A 23,834-nucleotide genomic window follows, 5' to 3' on the forward strand; every position below is an offset into this window, starting at 1 on the left:
TGGGTCAATCTGGGAGTTGAAGTCCATAAGTCTTCAAAGCATAAAACTTACCGGGAAAGACTTCATGGACTCCATCTGTAGAGTCTGTATTATTTTACTGAAAGAGTCGTAGATGCTTGGAACAAACTTCCAGCAGTAGTGGTTGATAAATCCACAGTAACTGAATATAAACATGCCTGGGATAAACCACAGATCCATCCTAAGATGAAATACAAGAAATAGTATAAGGGCAGACTAGATGGACCAGGAGGTCTTTTTCTGCCCTCAATCTTCTATGTTTCTGTGAATGAGGAAAGGAGGGAGGAAGGAAAGAGGGAAGAAAGGAAAGGAAGAGAAGGAAGGAAGGAAGAGAAAGAAGGAATGAGGAAGAAAGAAGGAAAGAAGGAATGAGGAAGGAAGGAAGGAAGGGAGGGAGGGAGGAAGGAAGGATAGAAAGAAAGAGAAGGAAGGAAGAAAGGAAGAATCCACAGGAACTGAATTGAAACATGCCTGGGATAAACATAGATCCATCCTAAGATAAAATACAGGAAGTAGTATAAGGGCAGACTAGATGGACCAGGAGGTCTTTTTCTGCCGTCAATCTTCTATGTTTCTGTGAATGAGGAAAGGAGGGAGGAAGGAAAGAAGGAAGAAAGGAAAGAAAGAGAAGGAAGGAAGAGAAAGAAGGAATGAGGAAGGAAGGAAGGATAGAAAGAAAGAGAAGGAAGGAAGAAAGGAAGAATCCATAGTCACTGAAAGTAAACATGCCTGGGATAAACATATATCCATCCTAAGATAAAATACAGGAAATAGTATAAGGGCAGACTAGATGGACCAGGAGGTCTTTTTCTGCCCTCAATCTTCTATGTTTCTAGAAGATATGTGGACTTCATCTCCCAGAATTCCCCACCCAGCTTAGTCAGCTAAGGAATTCTGGGAGCTGAAGTCCTGACCTTTGCAAGTGACCAAGGCTGAGAGACAGTGAGATGTAAAAGAGAGAATTGTGCAAATATCTCCCATCTCAGCCTCTTGGAAATAATTCAAACTCTCAATGTAAAAGTTAAAAGAAAGAGTTTTTAATCAAAAGGCAAACCCATAAAATACACATGGCCTTTCTGGTTCAACACACCAAAGTAACCATGCAGAGAAAATGGGGCGACCTTTGAAGAGTGTTCGGAAACTTCGAATCGTCTAAAAATGCAGCCGCACGAGCAGTTATGGACCTTCGATTGCATGTCCACGTTTTATTATCACTCCGTGGACTGCGTTAGCTGCCGATTAGTTTCCGGACACAATTCAAAATGTTGGTTATGTCCTATAAAGCCTTACATGGCATTGGACCAGATTACTTGCGGAACCGCCTTCTCTAGGTCCCGTCAACCAGACAATGTCCCTTGACGGGGCCTAGGGGCAGAGCCTTCTCTGTGGGGGGCCCGTCCCTTTGGAATCAGCTCCCCCCAGAGATTCGCACTGCCCCCACCTCCTCCTCGCCTTCCTTCTGCCCCCTGGCCGACGAGTGTAGTATGTTTTGCTGTGTGAATGAAAATGAATGATTTTAAATCTTATTCGTGTTTTTAAAAGTTGTTTTAGTTATATTAATTGGATTTTTTTAGATAGGTATATGATATATTGTTTTTGATGTGTTGTGAGCTGCCCCGAGTCCTCAGAGAGGGGCGGCATACAAATCTAATAAGTAAGTAAGAGACTAGAATAGAATAGAATAGAACAGAAGAGAAGAGAATTTTATTGGCCAAGTGTGATTTATTTCTTTTATTTATTTATTTATTTATTAGGTTTGTGTGCCGCCCTCTCCTCAGACTAGGGGTGGCTCACAACAATAATAAAACAGTGTACAATGAACAAATCTAATATTTAAAAGAAAATATCTAAAAACCCATTATTTAAAAAACGTACAACAGAAGTAAGATTGGATACACAAGGAATTTGTCTTTGGTGCAGATGCTCTCAGCGTACATAAATGAAAAAGATACAAATAAATGGTTGTCTTTCCTAGCAATAAAAACATTCTAAACAAGGGGACACCTAATGCGCCATCAGGTTTGTGCAGCAAGAAAGAGAAGAAAGGGGGAAAAAACAACAAAGTGAAGACAGCAAACTGAACTTAGGTCCCACAGAGTGGGCCTTCTCCGGGTCCCGTCAACTAAACAATGTCGGTTGGCGGGCCCCAGGGGAAGAGCCTTCTCTGTGGCGGCCCCGACTCTCTGGAACCAACTCCCCCCAGAGATTAGGACTGCCCCTACCCTCCTTGCCTTCCGTAAACTCCTTAAAAACCACCTTTGTCGTCAGGCATGGGGGAATTGAAACACCTCCCCCGGGCATGTTCAATTTATACATGGTATGTTTGTGTGTGTGTTTGTTAGTAAATGGGGTTCTTTTTAAATCTTTTTAATTATTTTAAATCTATTTGGATTTGTCATGATGTGCTGTGTCTTGTTGTGAGCCGCCCCGAGTCTGCGTAGAGGGGCGGCATACAAATCCAAATAATAAATAAATAAAATAAATAAACTTAAACACAGTAATCACAGGTGAGGAGGATTTAGCTAAAAAAGGGCAACCATTTAAACAGACAAAACACCTTTTCCCAAAGTCCAGACATGCAGAGGTGACTATTTCAACAGGTAATTCAGCATTTCCTAAGAGAAGCTTCTAATGGCAACTGGATTTTTGAGGCAATTACCTCTCGCAGCCATTAGCGATGACAGGTCTTCTTCCCAGAAATCCATTTCTTGGAAATGCAGGTTCCGGGCAAAACGATTTATTAAGCCCAGCCCTTCCATTAACCAGGGGACTTCCACTGCTCTGCTTCTCCATCAAATATTTGTCCTTGAAGGAACTTGGAAGGCAAAGAAGTCTCCCATCAGCTGAGCCAATCTCAGTACAGCGGCACCTCTACCTACGAACGCCTCTACTTACAAACTTTTCTAGATAAGAACCAGGTGTTCAAGATTTTTCTGCCTCTTCTGAAGAACCATTTTCCACTTATAAATCTGTATCTGTTGCGAGAGCAATCATGGGCTTTCCTAGGTATGCCCATGTCACACCAACACTCCGCAGTCTGCATTGGTTGCCGATCAGTTTCTGGTCACAATTCAAAGTGTTGGTTATGACCTATAAAGCCCTTCATGCCATCTGACCAGAATATCTCAGGGACCGCCTTCTGCCGCACGAATCCCAGCTACCAGTTAGGTCCCACATAGTTGGCCTTTTCCGGGTCCCGTCGATGAAACAATGTTGTTTGGCAGGACCCAGGGGAAGAGCCTTCTCTGTGGTGGCCCCAACCCTTTGGAACCAGCTCCCCCTGGAGATTATAATTGCCCCCACCCTCCTTGCCTTTCGTAAACTTCTTAAGACCCATCTCTGCCGTCAGGCATGGGGGAACTGAGACATCTCCCTGGCCTATATATTTTATGCATGTTATGCTTGTGTGTACGTTTTATTTTTAAATAAGGTTTTTTTAGTTTTTTAATTATTAGATTTGTTACTGTATATTGTTTTTATTATTGCTGTGAGCTGCCCCGAGTCTACGGAGAGGGGTGGCATACAAATCTAATAAATAATAATAATAATAATAATAATAATAATAATAATAATAATAATACTTCAAGATCCTTTCTGGGAGCAGGTCGGGCATTCCAGCTCCAAAGTACATGCAGATAGATTTGTAAGCACGCCAAATAATAACAATAGGAAGGGATCTTGGAGATCTTTTAGTCCAACCCCCTGCATAGGCAGGAAACCCTACACACCCACAGCATACCAGATATGATTGCCTTGGTAGCTGTAGTTGAGGATTATCTGCAATTCTATGGCTTGTGCATATATGTATTGTATTGGCAGTTCTGTGTTAGCAAAAACTTCAGAAGCGAAGGATTTAGGGGTCATGATTTCTGACAGTCTCAAAATGGGTGGACAGTGCAGTCAGGCGGTAGGGAAAGCAAGTAGGATGCTTGGCTGCATAGCTAGAGGTAGAACAAACAGGAAGAGGGAGATTGTGATCCCGCTATATAGAGTGCTGGTGAGACCACATTTGGAATACTGTGTTCAGTTCTGGAGACCTCACCTACAAAAAGATATTGACAAAATTGAATGGGTCCAAAGACGGGCTACAAGAATGGTGGAAGGTCTTAAGCATAAAACGTATCAGGAAAGACTTCATGAACTCCCATCTGTATAGTCTGGAGGACAGAAGGCAAAGGGGGAACGTGATTGAAACATTTAAATATGTTAAAGGGTTAAATAAGGTCCAGGAGGGAAGTGTTTTTAATAGGAAAGTGAACACAAGAACAAGGGGACACAATCTGAAGTTAGTTGGGGGAAAGATCAAAAGCAACATGAGAAAATATTGTTTTACTGAAAGAGTAGTACAGATCCTTGGAACAAACGTCCAGCAGACGTGGTTGGTAAATCCACAGTAACCGAATTTAAATATGCCTGGGATAAACATATATCCATTGTAAGATAAAATACAGAAAATAGTATAAGGGCAGACTAGATGGACCAGGAGGTCTTTTTCTGCTGTCAGTCTTCTATGTTTCTATGTTGCTATGTTCACTTCGCTTTGGCCATGTGCTTATCATGCACTAAATAAACGATGGGATTCACCCCATGTGCCAAGCTGTAGGTTTCAACCACACAAAAAAAATGGGTGAACCCAACCAATTTGCTCAGCCCTGAAGCTTAGAATGAGGATGCTTGGATTCAAGAATTTCAGAGATTTAGGACCACTGTCCCCATCATCCCCTGCCTGTCCCATTTTTTGGAGCATTGCATTCCAACGCAATTCTGCAGAAGAGCTGCCGCGATTGCTCCCCTTGGTGTGCGATGCCCGTCGGCGGCTTCCCAATTTTATTTATTTTTGGTGCCGTTGATGAAATTTGCAATTACTTTAACTTCATCCGTTGCTTTGAGACGGCCCCCCCTGGATGTTTGAGGCAGCCACGTCTCCCCCCACCGGAGAGGACTATAAAACCAATGAGGCTCGCTGTGCTAAGCCTCCCACCGGCGGTCCTGGGAGAGAGACGGGAAGCGACGGAGGAGGTGGCGCGGAAAACACTTTTCCTAATTGTGCGAGAAAGAGTGTTGCTGAGATGGCTGGGGCTGCTTCCCTTGTGGTCTTCTCCAGCAGTGGGCACGTGGGTGGGCTGGTTTTGCACTTTCCTTGCAAAGGAATCGCGCCAGATTACTTATGGCAGTGTTTCCCAACCTTGGCAACTGGAAGATATTTGGATTTCAACTCCCAGAATTCCCCAGCCAGCGAATGCTGGCTGGGGAATTCTGGGAATTGAAGTCCAAATATCTTCAAGTTGCCAAGGTTGGGAAACACTGACTTATGGGACCGCCTCTAACCACTATGCTACCAAGGCTCTTCCTCCCTCCCTCCCTTTGCCTTTGTTGACCTTCCTTCCTTCCTTCCTGTCCTTCCTTCCTTCCTTCCTGTCCTTCCTTCCTTCCTTCTTTCCTGTCCTTCCTTCCTTCCTTCTTGTCCTTCCTTCCTGTCCTTCCTTCCTGTCCTTCCTTCCTTCCTGTCCATCCTTCCTTCCTGTCCTTCCTTCCTTCCTTCCTGTCCTTCCTTCCTGTCCATCCTTCCTTCCTGTCCTTCCTGTCCTTCCTTTCTTCCTTCCTTCCTGTCCATTCTTCCTTTCTGTCCTTCCTTTCTTCCTTCCTTCCTGTCCTTCCTTCCTGTCCTTCCTTCCTTCCTTCCTGTCCATCCTTCCTTCCTGTCCTTCCTGTCCTTCCTTCCTTCCTTCCTTCCTGTCCTTCCTTCCTTCCTGTCCTTCCTTCCTTTCTTCCTGTCCTTCCTTCCTTCCTTCCTGTCCATCCTTCCTTCCTGTCCTTCCTTCCTTCCTTCCTGTCCTTCCTGTCCTTCCTTCCTTCCTTCCTTCCTGTCCTTCCTTCCTCCCTTCCTGTCCTTCCTTCCTTCCTTTCTTCCTGTCCTCCCTCCCTAGCAATAGCATTTAGACTTATATACTGCTGTACTCTAACCACTGCGCCACCGACGCTCTTCAATGGGCCCAGTCTGAACCACATGTCTCTTTCTGTCCTATATGAGCTACCGGCAGTTCTTAGTTCTCCTCCAAAAAGGATCAATGCCCAGAATTGCAGAGCCACTTTTTAAACTCCTCCACTGTGTTCTGTCGGGCTCTCTGATGGGAGCCTCCCAAAAATTCAAGGGTACAAATTTCAGACACACACACATTTGAAAATTAAAAAAAACAATGTTCTTTAACAAAAAAGTCCAAATAAACAAAGCCCTCTTTTTGTATTGCAAAGAGCACTCTTCCCAAAACAACCTGGTAGTCTGTACAGTTTCCCTTAAGCAGTCATTAAGTACTTAGCTAGCAGCTGTGAAGAAACTTCACACCCCTTCTTCTTCCAAGGAAGTGACACACACACAAAGGTTGCTCTGCTTTGGTTTCAAAGGTGTGAAAAAGCAACAAAGTCCAGCAACACAAGATTCCTGAAGAACTGTGATCAGATAATCTTCCACAACGACCAAACCCACACGCTGCTATTTATAGCAGCAGCCCTAATTACTGGAGCCCCACCCAAACACAGGTGGCCTCCCTTATTTCCTGTAATATGTTCTTATTTGGTCTCTTCTAAGCATAATTCTGCGCTTGCGTGGGTCCAAAACATCATCATCTGAATCAAGGGAAGATAAGGGAGAGTGACTGCCTGGGCTGTGTGCCAAGCCCTCCTCTGCCGAGTCACTCCCACCTTCTTCTTCATCCGAGGAAACTAAACTCTGATCTGATTCTGTCGGCAATAACACAGGCCTGTGACATGGTGAATTTTCCCCTGCATCCACCTCCCCATTCCCTGGGGCAGGAGCTGGGCCAGAGCCAACCACAACACACGGCGACAATTTCGGAGATTCTCGGGAAAGAATTAAGCGGCTTGGTTTGTCGCTTGCAATTCAAGGAGCTTTTCATTACGTGTTTCTCTTTCAATGTTGCATTCATCTCATCCTGCATTAATAGCGTGGGCAATTTTTCAATTTGTCCCGATTGGACCGATTCTCATCCTTATCTCAGCTTTCATGTCATTAAGGAGGCAGGGAAAAAAAGAGGACACTGATCTTGGCAAATCCCACCGGCCGGGATCGGGTTGCAATTTTTTTTCTCAGGTCAGCGTATAAATCGATAGAGAAAACAGCCACTTCTAAATTTGTCCTGTCATTTCTCTATGGCAAATCCAGAGATGATGGATGGGATTGGCAGTTCTGCTGTTGCAAGCAGACATGATTGAATTGTCGATAAAAAAGAAATATGCAGCCAACGGAAGAGAACTGCCAGGGCCAATTCCAAAAATCCAACTGATAAGTGAAAAATACCAGGATACCTATGGATTTTAAAAAACTTTTCTCCAGCTCCGAGAGAGAAAAATGAATAAAATAAAAAATATGAAAGCTACAAGGCCTTATAAATATACAGGTGGTTTATTTGAAAGGTGGATGTTTAGTAGCTGTGAGTTGCTTTCAGTGACAAATGGCCAGATAAATATTGATGAAGCAGAGCAGAGCAAGGAAATGAACGAAAGTCAGTTTTTTTCTTTTTCTTCTTTGGTTTTATTTCATTTTTCCTCCCTTCTTTGGAGCCAGAAAGGTTCCAAATGGCTTGTTAGGCAACTGGTAGCTTAGATCCCTGTTTTGCAATCTCAGCAACTTTAAGATTTCATCTCCCAGAATTTCCCAGCCTGCCTTGAAGACTTAAAGTTGCTGAGATTGGAAAACATTGGTTAGATGACGAGGCTTAACTTAGATTTGATTGTGCATTCTTCAAAATTAGCTAAAAGTCTCTGAGGTTGAGAAACTCTGGTTTAGTTTCAACCAGTGACAGATTCTGATATCCAGGTGAGTTGGATGTGATAAGACAAGCACCTAGAAGATATGTCTTTTTAAAAAACATATATTGTCTACCTTTACATTGTTGTACCCTGCCCTGAGTCGCTTCAAGAAGGGCAGCATAGAAGTCTAATAAGTAATTAAGTAAATAGGTAAATAAGTAAGTAGGTAAATAGGTAAATAAGTAATTAAGTAAATAGGTAAATAGGTAAATAAGGAAATAAATAGGTAAATAGGTAAATAAGTAAGTAGGTAAATAAGTAATTACGTAAATAGGTAAATAAATAATTAAGTAAATAGGTAAATAAGTAAGTAGGTAAATAGGTAAATAAGTAATTAAGTAAATAGGTAAAAAGGTAAATAGGTAAATAAGGAAATAAATAGGTAAATAGGTAAATAAGTAAGTAGGTAAATAAGTAATTACGTAAATAGGTAAATAAGTAATTAAGTAAATAGGTAAATAAGTAATTACGTAAATAGGTAAATAGGTAAATAGGTAAATAAGGAAATAAATAGGTAAATAGGTAAATAAGTAAGTAGGTAAATAAGTAATTAAGTAAATAGGTAAATAAGTAATTACGTAAATAGGTAAATAAGTAATTAAGTAAATAGGTAAATAAGTAATTACCGGTAAGTAAATAGGTAAATAAGTAAATAAATAGGTAAATAAGCAAATAAATAAATAGGCAAATAAGTAAATTAGTAAATAAGTAGTAAATAAACAAACTAGCCCCTTACACACCCCAGGAATTGTGTTGCCCCCATTTGCACGCCCTGCCTCTGCCCCCACCTCTCCGCCACCTCTCCTGCCTGCTTGGGTGCAGCTCTAATGGCACTTAAAAGCACTGGAAGTGGTGGGTTTTGGGGGGGGGGGGTTTGCCGCTCAGAATGAATGAAGAGGATAATGGAGGTTGCAGAAATTATTATTATTCCCCCCTCCCCCCACCCCAAATCTATCTGGGTGCAGACATGCAGAGAGGCTTTAATTGCAAAATGGGGGGAGGCGCCTGTTGGAGAGCAAGCGGATTTCGACACCTCTGGCTATGCAAAACTTGCAGTTTTTTAAGCTGCAGTTTTAATTTTCTTTCATTGGTGCTGAGGTCAGGCCTCTTGACCCCCAAAACAGAAAGACTTTCCCCAGGTTTATAGCCAATTATTTCCCTCTCCTAGGAAGGTCTCCCTCGGTTTTTCTTCACTTTAAGGAAAGTGGTGTATGTGGTCACAAATGTCCAAGTCCCTTGTTGCCATCGTAAATACAGGAGGTCCTCAAGTTCGTATTGCTTCAGAGTTACGACGGGACTAAAAAAACCTCTTATCAACAGCAGTGATTCACTGAACAACTGGGGCATGGAAATTCGTCAAGTCAACCGTTGGAGAAGGAGAATTTTTGAAGTTGCAAGAGTTGGGGAATAATTTGGGCTGCCTCTTTTTGGACGACTTCTGGCAATTTTACAACTGGTAGACTTCAACTCCTGTGCCGCTTTTTCGTTTTAAAGCCCCCTTCCTTCCTTCCTTCCTTCCTTCCTTCCTTCCTTCCTTCCTTCCTTCCTTCCTTCCTTCCTTCCTTCCTTCCTTCCTTCCTCCCTCGTTCTCTCTCTTTCCTTCCTTCCCCCTTCCTACTCCTTCCTTCCTTACCTCCCTCCTTCCTTCCCTCCTTCCTTCCTTCTCTCCTTCATTCCTTCCTCCCTTCCTATCTTCCTTCCCTCCCTCCTTCCTTCCTCCTTCCCTCTCTTCTCTCTTTCCTTCCATCCTTCCTTCCATCCATTCATCCATCCTTCTCTATTCTCCCTACTTTTTCCTTCCTTCCTTCCTTCCCTCCCTCCCTCCTTCCTTCCTTCTCTCCTTCATTCTTTCCTCCCTTCCTTCCTATCTTCCTTCCCTCCCTCCCTCCTTCCTTCCTTTCTCCTCCCCTCTCTTCTCTCTTTCCTTCCTTCCATCCTTCCTTCCATCCATTCATCCATCCTTCTCTATTCTCCCTACTTTTTCCTTCCTTCCTTCCCTCCCTCCTATCTTCCCTCCTTCCTTCCTTCCTTCCTTCCTTCCTTCCTTCCTCCTTCCCTCTTTCCTTCCTTCCCCCTTCCTACTCCTTCCCTTCCTTCTTTCCTTCCTTCCTTCCTTCCTTCCTTCCTCCTTTCATTCCGTTCCCTCCCTCCCTTCACCGTTTTTGGCTGCAGAACTGGTCTTCCTTCTGCCATCGAGACCCCAAATTTAAAAGCGTGGTGAAATCAACCTTTCGGAGAAGGAGAATTTTTGATGTTGCAAGAGTTGGGGAATAACCCTGCCTGCCTCTTTTTGGTGCAAATGTCGGGGCCCAGCCGTGACCTTGTTTCTGTGGGGTTTTACCGGCTGAATAGAATTTCTGCCTGGCTGACGGGCAAAGTCTCCATTTCAGCCTCTTTCTCCATTTCGGCCTCCAGAGAGAATCCCAGCTCAATCCCATCCCTATCACGAGGCGCTAATAGCTCCCTTGTGTCTTCCTGCTTTTTAAGAATCACCCTTCCTCCCCCCCCCACAAATCCCCAGTTTTGCATCTTAAAGGAAAGAGCTTTTCATTCTGCCCCCCTCCCCAAAAGACCCTATTGATTGATAGCACAGTTCTGAATTCACCGAAATCTTCTTCTTGTGCAGTTTTAGACCATGCAGAACACAATAGAAACATTAAAATACCGTATTTTTCAGAGTATAAGGTGCATCATTTTCCCCCTTAAAAGAAGGTGAAAATTTATACAGCGAATGTAGTGTATAATTTTCCCCCCCCCCAGCCTGTGAAACCTCCATTTGAGAAGCTGGGCCGGACTACAACTGAGGTTTCAGAAACCTAGAAACCTAGAAGACTGACGGCAGAAAAAGACCTCCTGGCCCATCAATAGTCCCTTATACTATTTCCTGTTTTTTATCTTAGGGTGGATCTATGCTTATCCCAGGCATGTTTCAATTCAGTTACTGTGGATTGACCAACTACGTCTACTGGAAGTTTGTTCCAAGCATCTACTACTCTTTCGATAAAATAATATTTTCTCATGTTGCTTTTGATCTTTCCCCCAACTAACCTCAGATTGTATCACCTTGTTCTTGGGTTCACTTTCCTATTGAAAACACTTCCCTCCTGAACCTTATTTAACCCTTTCACATATTTAAATGTTTCGATCATGTCCCCCCTTTTCCTTCTGTCCTCCAGACTATAGAGATGGAGTTCATTAAGTCTTTCCTGATACGTTTTATGCTTAAGACCTTCCACCATTTTTGTAGCCTGTTTTTCACCATTTTTCAGAGTATTCAGGGAGTCCATCCACCTGCCAATCAGTTCTTTTCTTCTTTTCCTCCCTAAAAACTAAGGTCTCTGGTGCGTCATATAGTCTGCAAGATACGGTATATAACCCATGTTAAAGCTGATAGAAGATCATTTGACAGTTGGATACTCTTGTCTAAGCCAATTCTCTTTAAATTGCCGGATTACTACCTAATTCCTGCGTTTTTCATTCTGAACATTCATTCTTTTCTTTGGATGCTCTTTTATTTTAATCTTATTAACAGGAGTTTAATTTGAGAGCAATTGGATAAAAGCAGTAAGGGGATAGGGGCAAAGTCAGAGAATGTCAAAAAGGATCAACCTCTTCCCTAATTCCTGCCTTCCCTAATTTTTTTTAAAAAGGAGACTAATTCAGATGATTCCATTTTTACAAAAGGTATAAAATTAAATAACAGTTTTGGAAGTTCAGAGAAGTGCCTGGAATTTACAGGCTGAGCTAAAGAGAGACTTTGAAAGGGAACTATTGCTCAGAACGAAACAAGTTCTGGTTATTTTCTTTGATTAAAAAAAAAGATTCCTATTTGTTAGTTAGTTAGTTAGTTAGTTAGTTAGTTAGTTAGTTAGTTAGTTAGTTAGTTAGTATGCCGCCCCTCTCCGTAGACTTGGGACGGCTAACAACAGTGATAAAAAACAGCATGTAGCAATCCAATACTAAAACAACTAAAAACCCTTATTATAAAACCAAACATACATACAAACATACCATGCATAAATTTTCTGCCATCCTTAGCTGTGAATGGCTTAGCCTTCAACTGACAATGGAAATTAAAATGTTTCGTGGAGGCCAAATTTCAGCTGCAAATAAATGTTTTCCCCTCTGCTCCCTTTCTCCTCTTTGAAGAAAAATTGGGTGGGTGGGTCTTGCATTGCCTGGAATGGAATTTGACAGCTGGAGAAATCATCAAGGCAGGAGGCAAAATTAAGGAGGGAGCTTTGCACAGTGGCTTTAAACTATGGTTTAAACATGGTTGTAGGTTCCCTACAACAAGGCACCATAATGCTGATATGGGCATCTCATTTTGCAAATGCAAAATTCGCCAATCTGAACATTTCCAGTCTGGAGATGAATATTTAACCGTGTTGAAAAATGTATTCTCTGTTGGTTCTTGCATGCAAATTGTTATAAAATATGCATTCTCGGTGTGGGGAGGATTATGTCTCAAAACAATGACTTCTGTTTGCTTTCCCTGCTCCAAACCATCTTCTGATTATTTATTCATTGATCAACCACTTGTCTCTCGCTCTTATCAACATCTGCCATTTGCAAACTTCTACAAGTTTTTTTTTTTTAAAATAGCTAATGTTAAACCATCCCGATGAGGAATTCTGGAAAAGTCAAAGAACATCGTTTGCAGCTGGATTTGCATAGAATCTCTGTCTGCCTTTTAAATCAAATTTGTCCTGTTACTTGCCGTGCGTTATTAGCAATTTTTAAAGGGGTGTGGTGGGCAGTTGAACACTTGCAGGAATTATATCCTATCCATTCCTGATGCAACTACAGTAGACCTGCTTTAGAAAAAGTTAATGGGCTGTTATTAAATCTTGTGGCTTTCTGTAGCTGCAGCCATTCTACCAACATTTAAATCAATGAAATGGGCACAACAGCTGTCCTCTTGCCCCTGTGGGATTGAACTCCCAGACTGAAGGACAAAATTAGGGTCAGTGGACAACACCAGCATCTTGGCTGGCTGGAACTACTACTAAACAATGTCGTCTGGCGGGACCCAGGGTAAGAGCCTTTTCTGTGGCGGCCCCGACCCTCTGGAACCAACTCCCCCCAGAGATTAGAATTGCCCCCACCCTCCTTGCCTTTCGTAAACTTCTTAAAACCCACCTCTGCCGTCAGGAATGGGGGAACTGAGAAATTCTTTCCCCCTAGGCCTTTACAATTTTATGCATGGTATGTCTGTATGTATGTTTGGTTTTATAATAAGGGTTTCTAACTGTTTTAATATTGAATTGTTATATGCTATTTTTATTACTGTTGTTAGTCGCCCCGAGTCTACGTTTATTAATAAATAAATAAATAAATAAATAAATAAATAAATAAACAAACAAACAAACACACAAACAAACAAACCATTCTTGCAAGGGGGGAAAAACCATTTCAAGGCATGATTCACCTTTTATGAAATACTGATCAAATATTTCTTCCTCTTTTTTTTAAACTTGGGTTTTTTCTAGTTTCCTGCCAATTTTTTTTAGTGCATTCCACTGTTTTTATTGGATTTTTTATTTTTTATTATTACATATTGTCAGAAAAGACTGTAACCTTTGACTGAATGGAATGGATTTTTATTTTAAAATGCTAAAAAAAAAAAAAGCCATCCTGCATTTTTACAGAAATGTCATTTCGAAGAGTTTTCTTCCCCTTTGCAGCCAAAGAGAAAGTGAGAAAGATTCTTGGGAAATATAATGAAAGGCGCCTGGTATATGAACAATTTCATATTGTCAACACTGCACCTATGCTAATACCAGAACAACTCTCGGAAAATGAGATGCCAGGTTGAATTTGCTGATCAATCCTGATAGCGGCATCTTCAAGAAGCATCCAGTGCTCCCTAAATTCGGATTTCCTTAGCAAATGCATAAATCTTCACGCAAAAAAGATGAAAATTAAATATGAAGGAATTAAGATATTCCCACACCACCATGGCAAGAGAGGGCTAGTGGAACCTTGAAGCTCTTCTGAAAAGATAGTCACAAAGACACCTTGAAGTTGTAGAGCAGACTTTTGTTCTTATAAACTGAAAGACCCATTCTGAGTTTCTACATATTTCACAAAGAACAGGGATGTTAGCGTGCATATACCGTATTTTCCTCCCTAAAAGAGGCTGATAATTTGGGTGCATCTTATACTCTGAATGTAGCATTTTTCCCCAGACCTAAATAGCTGCTAACGATCTTCCCAGCTCTTACCTTGCAAGCTCTTTCATTGTTATTCCCTTTGAAGAATGTTTTCCAAACCCTGTAGTTTTGTAGGTTTTTTTCTTCATTGCTTTACTTGCTCCTGAATGTTTCTTTCCAGCCCTAACCAGGTGATAACAATGTTCCCAGCTCTTACCAGCTTGCAAGCTCTTTCATTGTTACTCTCTGCAAAGAATGTTTTCCAAGCCCTAAGTCTTAGCAGGGGTTTTTCATTGCTCTACCTTGCTCTGAATAAGTTTTTTTCCAGCCCTAATCTGGTGCTAACAATGTCCCCAGCTCTTACCTGCTTGCAAGCTCTTTCATTGTTACTCTCTGCGAAGAATGTTTTCCAAGCCCTAAGTCTTTGTAAGGTTTTCCTTCCCAAAAACTAAGGTGAGTCTTATATTCTGGCGCGTTTTATACTCTGAAAAATACAGTACTTCATTTGGTTTTCTACTTGATTGTTTGTTTGGTGTAAATCCTCGCTTATCTGGCTACCAGTCGCTGGATATTTGTTTTCATAGGAGTTTAGCCATTCCTGATCATTTGGAATAGAACAGAAATACTAATTTTCAGAAGGGCTCGTTGACGGTGATGTTGTTACCTAGTCAGATAATAATGAAACCTTTGCGGAGAGCATCAAGGACTCCACAACCTTTAAAGTGCCCAATGCATAATCAACTTTATTTTAATGTGCGGTGTGTCTCCCTTTAAGGGCAACCTTCACTAAAAGGTGCTGTGAACACCAAGCATCACACTTTTAATCTTGCTAAGTGGCTTAATTCTTAGCTCTGCCTTCCTGCAGGGACCCCCCCCCCCCCACGATAGAAATAATCTGTAATTCAATCTCAGTTTGGATCTAACACAAGCTGGGAAGCAAGAGAGGGAGAATCGAAAGGAGCACTCGTGTTTCATGGGGATCGTTTTTAGGGACTCGGTTCCACATAGAAACATAGAAGATTGACAGCGGAAAAAGACCTCCTGGTCCATCTAGTTTGCCCTCATACTATTTCCTGTATTTTATCTTAGGATGGATCTATGTTTATACCAGACAGTTTAATTTCAGTTCCTGTGGATTTACTAACCACGTCTGCTGGAAGTTTGTTCCAAGTATCTACTACTCTTTCGGTAAAATAATATTTTCTCACGTTGCTTCTGATCTTTCCCCCAACTAACCCCAGATTGTGCCCCCTTGTTCTTGGGTTCACTTTCCTATTAAAAACACTTCCCTCCTGGACCTTATTTAACCCTTTCACTTATTTAAATGTTTCGATCCTGTCCCCCCTTTTCCCTTCTGTCCTCCAGACTAGACAGATGGAGTTCATGGAGTCTTTCCTGATCAGTTTTGTGCTTGAGACCTTCCACCATTCTTGTAGACCATCTTTGGACCCATTCAATTTTATCCATATCTTTTTGTAGGTGAGGTCTCCAGAACTGGACACAGTATTATTCCAAACGGGGTCTCCCCGGTGCTCTATACAGCGGGATCACAATCTCCCTCTTTCTGCTTGTTATACCTCTAGCTATGCAGCCAAGCATTCCACTCGCTTTCCCTACCGCCTGACGTTAAACCTAGTTTATTGAGTTGAAGCAGATGCTTCACCTTCCACCATTTTTGTAGCCCGTCTTTGGACCCCTTCAATTTGATCCGTCTCTTTTTGTAAGTGAGGTCTCCAGAACTGGACACAGTATTATTCCAGACGGGGTCTTCTCCCCAGTGCTCTCTACAGCGGGATCACAATCTCCCTCTTCCTGCTTGTTCTACCACTTCCCTCCCCCACTTTCTGTCTACCAATCTGTGGAAAGCTGCCCTGCCAGGAAAGGTGAGCCCCCTGTCACCTGCCAAAGTGCTTGTTAAGTTTCCATCCTTTTATTAAAGGTGCCCTGGAGGTTTGGAGGGCGAAGATGGTGTGGGACTATTTAGCATTCAAAGAAAATGTGATGGCAGCTTTTAAACAGCATAACAAGACATAACAGCGTCTACTGCCTGTCACAGTCCTCCAGCCCAGTCTCTTTCTTTCCCTTTTGCTCTGCTAATTCACAGGCTGGTGGGAGTGGGGTTGAAGGGGGGGGGGCACTATTTGATCACCTGAGCAGCAAAGAGCTTTGGATGCTGGGGACCAATTAGTGGGGAATGCCCCAGGCCAGCAGGAAGCTTCCGAGAGACCTGTGCACTTTGGCACTTGACAGAATTAGAGAATAGCAGAGCTGGAAGGGGACCTCAGAGGTCTTCTAGTCCAACCCCCTGTTCAAGCAGGAGACCTAGTGATGGCAAACCTATGGCATGGGTGCCACAGGTGGTACATGGAGCCATATCTGCTGGCACGCGAGCCGTTGGCCCAGCTCGGCTCCAACATGCATGTATATGCCATCCATCTGATTTTTGGCTCGCACAGAGGCTCTGGGAGGGCGTTTTTGGCTTCCAGAGAGCCTCCAGAGGGATGGGGGAGGGTGTTTTTACCTCCCCCAACTCCAGGGAAGCCTTTGGAGCCTGGGTAGGGCGAAACACGAGCCTACTGGGCCCACCAGAAGTTGGGAAACAGGCCGTTTCCAGCCTCCAGGGTGTCTCTGGGGGATGGGGGAAGCTATTTTTGCCCTCCCCAGGCATTGAATTATGGGTGTGGGCACTCACACATGCTCTTTCCGTACCCGAGGAAAAAAAGGTTCGCCATCACTGTTCTAGACTCTCAAAATCTTTTTTTTTTTTTGTAATGATGATGTCCAAAACAGGACACACTCCCTTTTTTCCTGAATTTCTCCAGCTTTTTACATCTTTCTCCCAGAAAATCCTTAATAGAAACATCGAAGATTGACGGCAGAAAAAGACCTCCTGGTCCACCTTGTCTGCCCTTATACTATTTCCTGTATTTTATCTTGGGATGGATAGATGTTTATCCCAGGCATGTTTAAATTCAGTGACTGTGGATTCTTCCTTCCTTCCTTCCTTCCTTCCTTCCTTCCTTCCTTCGTTCCTTCCTTCCTTCCTTCCTTCGTTCCTTCCTTCCTTCCTTCCTCCCTCCCTCCCTCCCTCCCTTCCTCATTCCTTCTTTCCTTCCTTCTTCCTCATTCCTTCTTTCTCTTCCTTCCTTCCTTCTCTTTCTTTCCTTTCTTCCTTCTTTCCTCCCTCCCTCCCTTCCTCATTCACAGAAACATAGAAACAAAGAAGATTGACGGCAGAAAAAGACCTCATGGTCCATCTAGTCTGCCCTTATACTATTTCTTATATTTCATCTTAGGATGGATCTATGTTTATCCCAGGCATGTTTAAATTCAGTGATTGCGGATTTACCAACCACGTCTGCTGGAAGTTTGTTCCAAGGATCTACTACTCTTTCAGTAAAATAATATTTTCTCATGTTGCTTTTGATCTTTCCCCCAACTAACTTCAGATTGTGTCCCCTTGTTATTGTGTTCACTTTCCTATTAAAAACACTTCCCTCCTTAACCTTATTTAACCCTTGAACCTATTTAAATGTTTCGATCATGTCCCCCCTTTCCCTTCTGTCGTTCAGACTAGACAGATTGAGTTCATGAAGTCTTTCCTGATAAGTTCTATGCTTAAGACCTTCCTTCCATTGTTTTTTTAGCCCGTCTTTGGACCCGTTCAATTTGATCCATACCTATTGTAGGTGAGGTCTCCAGAACTGAACACAGTGGAGATAAGTAGCAGAGATCACAGTAGAGATAATAAGATGGTGGATGAGAATTGTCTTTGCCCGCTGACACACTAACCAACTCTCCTCTCCCGTTTTATTTTGCTTTTCAGAAGCCTTCGAAATGGTCGTGCGCCACGCCAGGAACCACACCAACGCCATGTTCAGGAGCTCCTACCGCCACGTGGCTGCCAGGACTTCTAAATTGGTGGGGGAGTTCTTCACCGACGTCTCCCTCTACATCTTGGGCTCCGATATCAACGTCAACGACATGGTCAACGAGCTCTTTGACAGCTTGTTCCCCTTGGTCTACCCCCACCTGATCCACCCAGGAGCCTCCGACCCTCCCGCTGAGACCCTGGAGTGCCTACGGCTAGCCCGGCAAGACTTGAAGGCGTTTGGGCCCTTCCCCAAGACCATCATGACCCAGGTCTCCAAGTCCCTGCAGGTCACCCGGCTCTTCCTCCAGGCGCTCAATCTGGGCATCGAAGTGGTCAACACCACTGACCACTTGAGGTTCAGCAAGGAGTGCGGACGGGCCCTCCTGAAGATGTGGTATTGCCCCCAGTGCCAGGACCTGCTCCTGGCCAAGCCGTGCGCGGGATTCTGCGGCGGGGTGTTGCAAGGGTGCTTGGCCAGCGTGGTGGAGATTGACGGCCACTGGCGGGAATACCTCCGCTCCCTGGAAGGGATGGTGAAGGGCATGAAGGGCCCCTACGACATAGAACAGGTGCTCCTCGGCCTCTTCTCTTTGGTCCAGGACGCCATCGGCTACATGCAGAAGAACGCTGGGAAGTTGGTCACAACCGTAAGTTCTTCTTTTACTTGAACCACGTGGTACGGATGTTACAGAATGTGTCTGTCTGTCTGTCTACTTATCTACTTTGCTGCTTGGCTGTGTCTGTCTATCTCCCTCTCCCCTCCCTCCTATCTGTCTGTCTATCTAATATACCTACCTATTATCTATCTATCTATCTATCTATCTATCTATCTATCTATCTATCTATCTATCTATCCATCCATTTATCTATCTATCTATCTATCTACCTACCTATCATCCATCCATCCATCTACCTACCTATCTACCTACCTACCTATCCATCCATCCATTTATCTACCTACCTACCTACCTACCTACCTACTATCTATCTATCTATCCATCCATTTATCTATCTATCTATCTATCTATCTATCTATCTATCTATCTATCTACCTACCTATCATCCATCCATCCATCCATCCATCTACCTACCTACCTACCTACCTATCCATCCATCCATTTATCTACCTACCTACCTACTATCTATCTATCTATCTATCTATCTATCTATCTATCTATCTACCTACCTATCCATCCATTTATCTACCTACCTACCTACTATCTATCTATCTATCTATCTATCTATCTATCTATCTATCCATTTATGTATCCATCCATTTATCTATCTACCTATCTACCTACTTATTATCTATCTATCTATCTATCTATCTATCTATCTATCATCCATCCATCTATCCATCTACCTATCTATCTATCTATCTATCTTTCATCTACCTACCTACTTATCTACCTATCTATTTTGCTGTTTGCCACTGTCTGTCTCCATCTCCATCTTTGTGTTGGAAGAGGACCTTGACATCTAACTGTTTGTGGGCTGTATGCAATGTGTCTGCAGGTGGCTGGTAAGGGCTATACGGACACGAAATGTTAGAAAACACGTAGCAAGAAGGAAAAGTGCCTTCTCCCAATGGGGAGAGAAAGTTGGTAGATCATTCATTTGCTGCTTTGACTTGATGGGCTTCCATAAAGACGTGGCCCAGAAGAGGACATTCCTTCTTTAACCAGCATCTTTGTCCCTCTGAAGAAGACAGAGGCAGCTGAGATTCACCTTGTGGGTCATGGATACGACAGGCTCATGGACCGTAAAAGGTTCCCAATTTTCCTCCCGCCTGCTCTTAATTTTAAGATGACGGCTTGATAAATGGGGTCGGCTGCAAGTCGTCCTTTTTATGGGAAAGGAGGAAACGAGGCTCATCTTCATTTCCTCCCATCCCAGGAAGCTCTCAAAGACCCCGACCTGCCTTTGTCTCCTTTCTCCGTTGCCTGCTCTCCTCCTGCCTTGCCTTCTTTCCGTTCGGAGGGTCCCAGCATGGCATTTCTGCAAGGAACAAGGACATTGAACCCTTGGAGTTTGTTCTGAATAATGCCCGCTTTCTGCAGAAAGGCTATTAAGTCTGCGGAGAGGGGCAGCGTACATATCTAATAAAAAATAATAATAATAATAATAATAATAATAATAAATAATAATAAAATGTGCACTCAACTTGGGAGGAATGCACGGAGAGACAGACTCATGTTGCTTCCTCCAGCAATAGCATGAAAACGATTGGTCCTTCCAAGAGAAAAAGGGGCGGGCACAGAGGCAAAATCCAGCAGGTTCTGACAGGTTCTGGAGAACTAGTAACAGAAATTTTGAGTAGTTCGGAAAACCGGCAAATACTACCTCTGGCTGGCCCCAGACTGGGAGGGAATGGGGTTTTTGCAGGATCCTTCCCCCAGGAGTAGGGAGGATATGGAGATTTTGCAGTATCCTTCCCCTAGAGTGGGGAAGGAATGGAGATTTTGTATATTCTTCCCCTAGAAGTGGGGAGGGAATGGGGATTTTGCAGTATCCTTCCCCTGGAGTGGGGAAGGAATGGAGATTTTGCAGTATCCTTCCCCTGGAGTGGGGAAGGAATGGAGATTTTGTATATTCTTCCCCTAGAAGTGGGGAGGGAATGGGGATTTTGCAGTATCCTTCCCCAGAAGTGGGGAAGGAATGGCGATTTTGCAGTGTCCTTCCCCTAGAGTGGGGAGGCAATGGAGATTTTGCAGTATCCTTCCCCCAGGAGTGGGGAAGGAATGGAGATTTTGCAGTATCCTTCCCCCAGGAGTGGGGAAGGAATGGAGATTTTGCAGTATCCTTCCCCTGGAGTGGGGAGGCAATGAGGGAGCTGATTCCAGAGGGCTGGGCCCTCCACAGAGAAGGCCCTTCCCCTAGGCCCCACCAAGTGACATTGTCTGGTTGATGGGACCTGGAGAAGGCTGACTTTGTGGGATCTAACCGGCCGCTGGGATTCGTGCGACAGGAGGCTGGCCCATAATAAGTAACCCAAGGTTGCCCCCCAATGCTGTGGCTGGGGAATGCTGAGAGTTGAAACCCACCTGCTTTAAAGTTTGGCCAAGTTTTGGAAATGCTACTGTAACCTGAATGGAGCCATGAAGAGGGTTGGTGGGAAGATTTCTACCGCTCTCTAATTGCAAGACATTAGCTGCTTTTGGTGGGGGGGGGAGGCGGAGGGAAAGCAGGTGATTTTAAGCAAATGGCTTTTCTGTGCTGGCGTTAATAACTCGTGAACAATTTGCTGGTACATTAAAGGTAAACAAAGATTCAAGCGAATAACCCGGGGAGAATCTTGATTAAGACATCACCGGTAAAGGAGAGCATCAGGTGCTTCGTTGTTCCTTGCAGCACAACGTGTTGCAAACCCCCCCTCCCCCCAAAAAAACCCGCAAGGAAAGAACGCAACTTCCTCGCAGCCCGTAAAAGGAGATTTAAGAAAGGTAGCTTTCCCAAAGTGGCTCAGAATCTATTTCGGTCTAAATGGCTCCCAGGCAATTGTTGGTAGGAGTAGCTCGGAGCGGGGAGCCTAATAAATAATAATTGCGTGCGATGAAAACAATTCAATTTGCGCGGGGAAAGAAGAAAAGATGGGTTACGGGGAGGATTAGTCTATCAACCTCTTGGGGAGGTGAAGGCAGGGGGTGCAGGAGGCGCCAGGGGCTTACTCGCACTGTGTAAACATGGCGGGAATAACGCCAATTGCACCCTGTGCAAAAAATGCAATTTTTGTGTGAATCCACTCAACGTGAGTGTGAACCTGGGCATGAACCCAAGACCAGTTGGAGGTGGAAACACCCCCAATGGCTAAAAAGCTGTTTGCAGGTATTAGCTGCCTTATTTTTGTCCTGCACTTCGTATCTGGGAGCATTATCCCGTTGTTATGCCTCTGATCTGTAGTTGTTTTTATACCTTGTTATCGCTCCGGTTCAGCTGTTTTCCGGAAGAAAGTTGACGTAGCCGGCTGCCTTGGGTTCGGTGACCCTTTTGAATTTATGTTTCTCCAGGAACAGCGTGACGCCACCTCTGAAGTGCACATGATGCGAGAGAAAGGAGGGTGGCGTCAAAAGAGGAATCAGTCTGGCATCTCTACGTTGCCACAAACTGACCAGGTCCAACCTCTCTTGAACGCCATTGTCCCTTACCTAATGCCAAGAGAATGCCAAACAGTTAGAAATATAGAAACGTAGAAGATTGACGGCAGAAAAAGACCTCAATTCTCATTTAATTAGATAGTTAAAAGGGATGTAAACATAATTGGTGCATTTTTGTTTGAATTAATAAAATGTTTCATTTATTTATATAGAAACATAGAAGATTGACGGCAGAAAAAGACCTCCTGGTCCATCTAGTCTGCCCTTATGCTATTTCTTGTATTTGATCTTAGGATGGATCTATGTTTATCCCAGACATGTTTAAATTCAATTATTGTGGATTTTCCAACCACCTCTGCTGGAAGTTTGTTCCAAGCATCTACTACTCTTTCAGTCAAATAATATTTTCTCCCGTTGTTTCTGATCTTTCCCCCAACTAACCTCAGATTGTGTCCCCTTGTTCTTGTGTTCACTTTCCTATTAAAAACACTTCTGTCCTGAACCTTATTTAACCCTTTCACATATTTAAATGTTTCGATCGTGTCCCCCCTTTTCCTTCTGTCCTCCAGACTCTACAGATGGAGTTCATGAAGTCTTTCCTGATACGTTTGATGCTTGAGACCTTCGACCCTTTTTGTAGCCCGTCTTTGGCCCCGTTCAATTTGATCCATCTCTTTTTGTAGGTGAGGTCTCCAGAACTGGACACAGTATTATTCCAAAGGGGGTCTCCCCAGTGCTCCATACAGCGGGATCACAATCTCCCTCTTTCTGCTTGTTATACCTCTAGCTATGCAGCCAAGCATTCTACTTGCTTTCCCTACCACCTGACCGCACTGCTCACCCATTTGGAGACTTAGTTTAGATTCTTGAACATAGGTGTGTTTAGTAATAAATCCATTTATTACTAATTTAAGGGTCTTTTGCAACCTTTTGCATGATGTCTCTCCCCCCAAAATTGGGGGAAATGTTTGCATTAAGAAAACAGCTCTTTGTTTTCCTGTTTTTCCCCCCCTTTCTTTTTTGCTTTTCCTTTGGTTTTCAGTATTGTGTTTCTACAAACCGCCCCCCAGCCCTTTGACTTCAGAATTTTTTAAAAATATTTTTGTCTTTTTTTAAAAAAAATTTGTTGAATTTTAAAAGTGAAAACAAAACACAAAGCAACGACTTCAGAGATTTTTGACTCACATCTTTATTGCTTGTATTTACATTTCCGATTTATTACTGCGCCCGCCTGAATTACTTAGATGTATAAAAGCATAATAAAGAGGCAAATGAAAGCGGCCTTTTGAAAAACCCGGTCCCCATTAGAAGACACTCTCTTCATCCAGGAACCGCAGAAAGCTTTACGGAAAGAGATCTCGCGGAAGGGCAATAAAAGTGATTTAGAGGGAAGGTCGTGTCCAATCATAACAATTCTCTGCAATTAGGTATTTCTTCCAGCCTGCAAAACTTACTCATCCACTGCTGATTGAGTTAACTGGGACAGAGAAGCAATTGCGAAGGCTCAGGTACGTTGTTCAGCTATAAATGCAGGAGACGGCATTCGCATTTCTCACCCAATGTCACCGTAACCTACCCTGCAAGATGGACTGTGTAAAAAGCCCGTTCCCAGGAAGAATTTAAAGCGGAGGAGGAGCAGAAACATAGAAACATAGAAGACTGATGGCAGAAAAAGACCTCATGGTCCATCTAGTCTGCCCTTATACTATTTTCTGTATTTTATCTTAGGATGGATATATGTTTATCCCAGGCATGTTTAAATTCAGTCACTGCGGATTGACCAACCACGTCTGCTGGAAGTTTGTTCCAAGGATCTACTACTCTTTCAATAAAATAATATTTTCTCATGATGCTCTTGATCTTTCC

General features: G+C 43.3%; 1 protein-coding gene across 1 annotated transcript in view; it reads left to right on the forward strand.

Annotated features, from left to right (window-relative positions):
- GPC3 (glypican 3) overlaps nt 1-23,834 on the forward strand; it is an 86,077-nt gene that overhangs the window by 23,271 nt on the left and 38,972 nt on the right. Inside the window, exon 3 of the mRNA XM_070760029.1 lies at nt 17,827-18,521. Coding sequence (XP_070616130.1) covers nt 17,827-18,521 — 695 coding nt within the window. The remainder of the gene's footprint in view (nt 1-17,826; nt 18,522-23,834) is intronic.

The sequence above is a fragment of the Erythrolamprus reginae genome, chromosome 8, assembly GCF_031021105.1.
Source record: "Erythrolamprus reginae isolate rEryReg1 chromosome 8, rEryReg1.hap1, whole genome shotgun sequence".
Classification (NCBI taxonomy): Eukaryota; Metazoa; Chordata; class Lepidosauria; order Squamata; family Dipsadidae; genus Erythrolamprus; species Erythrolamprus reginae.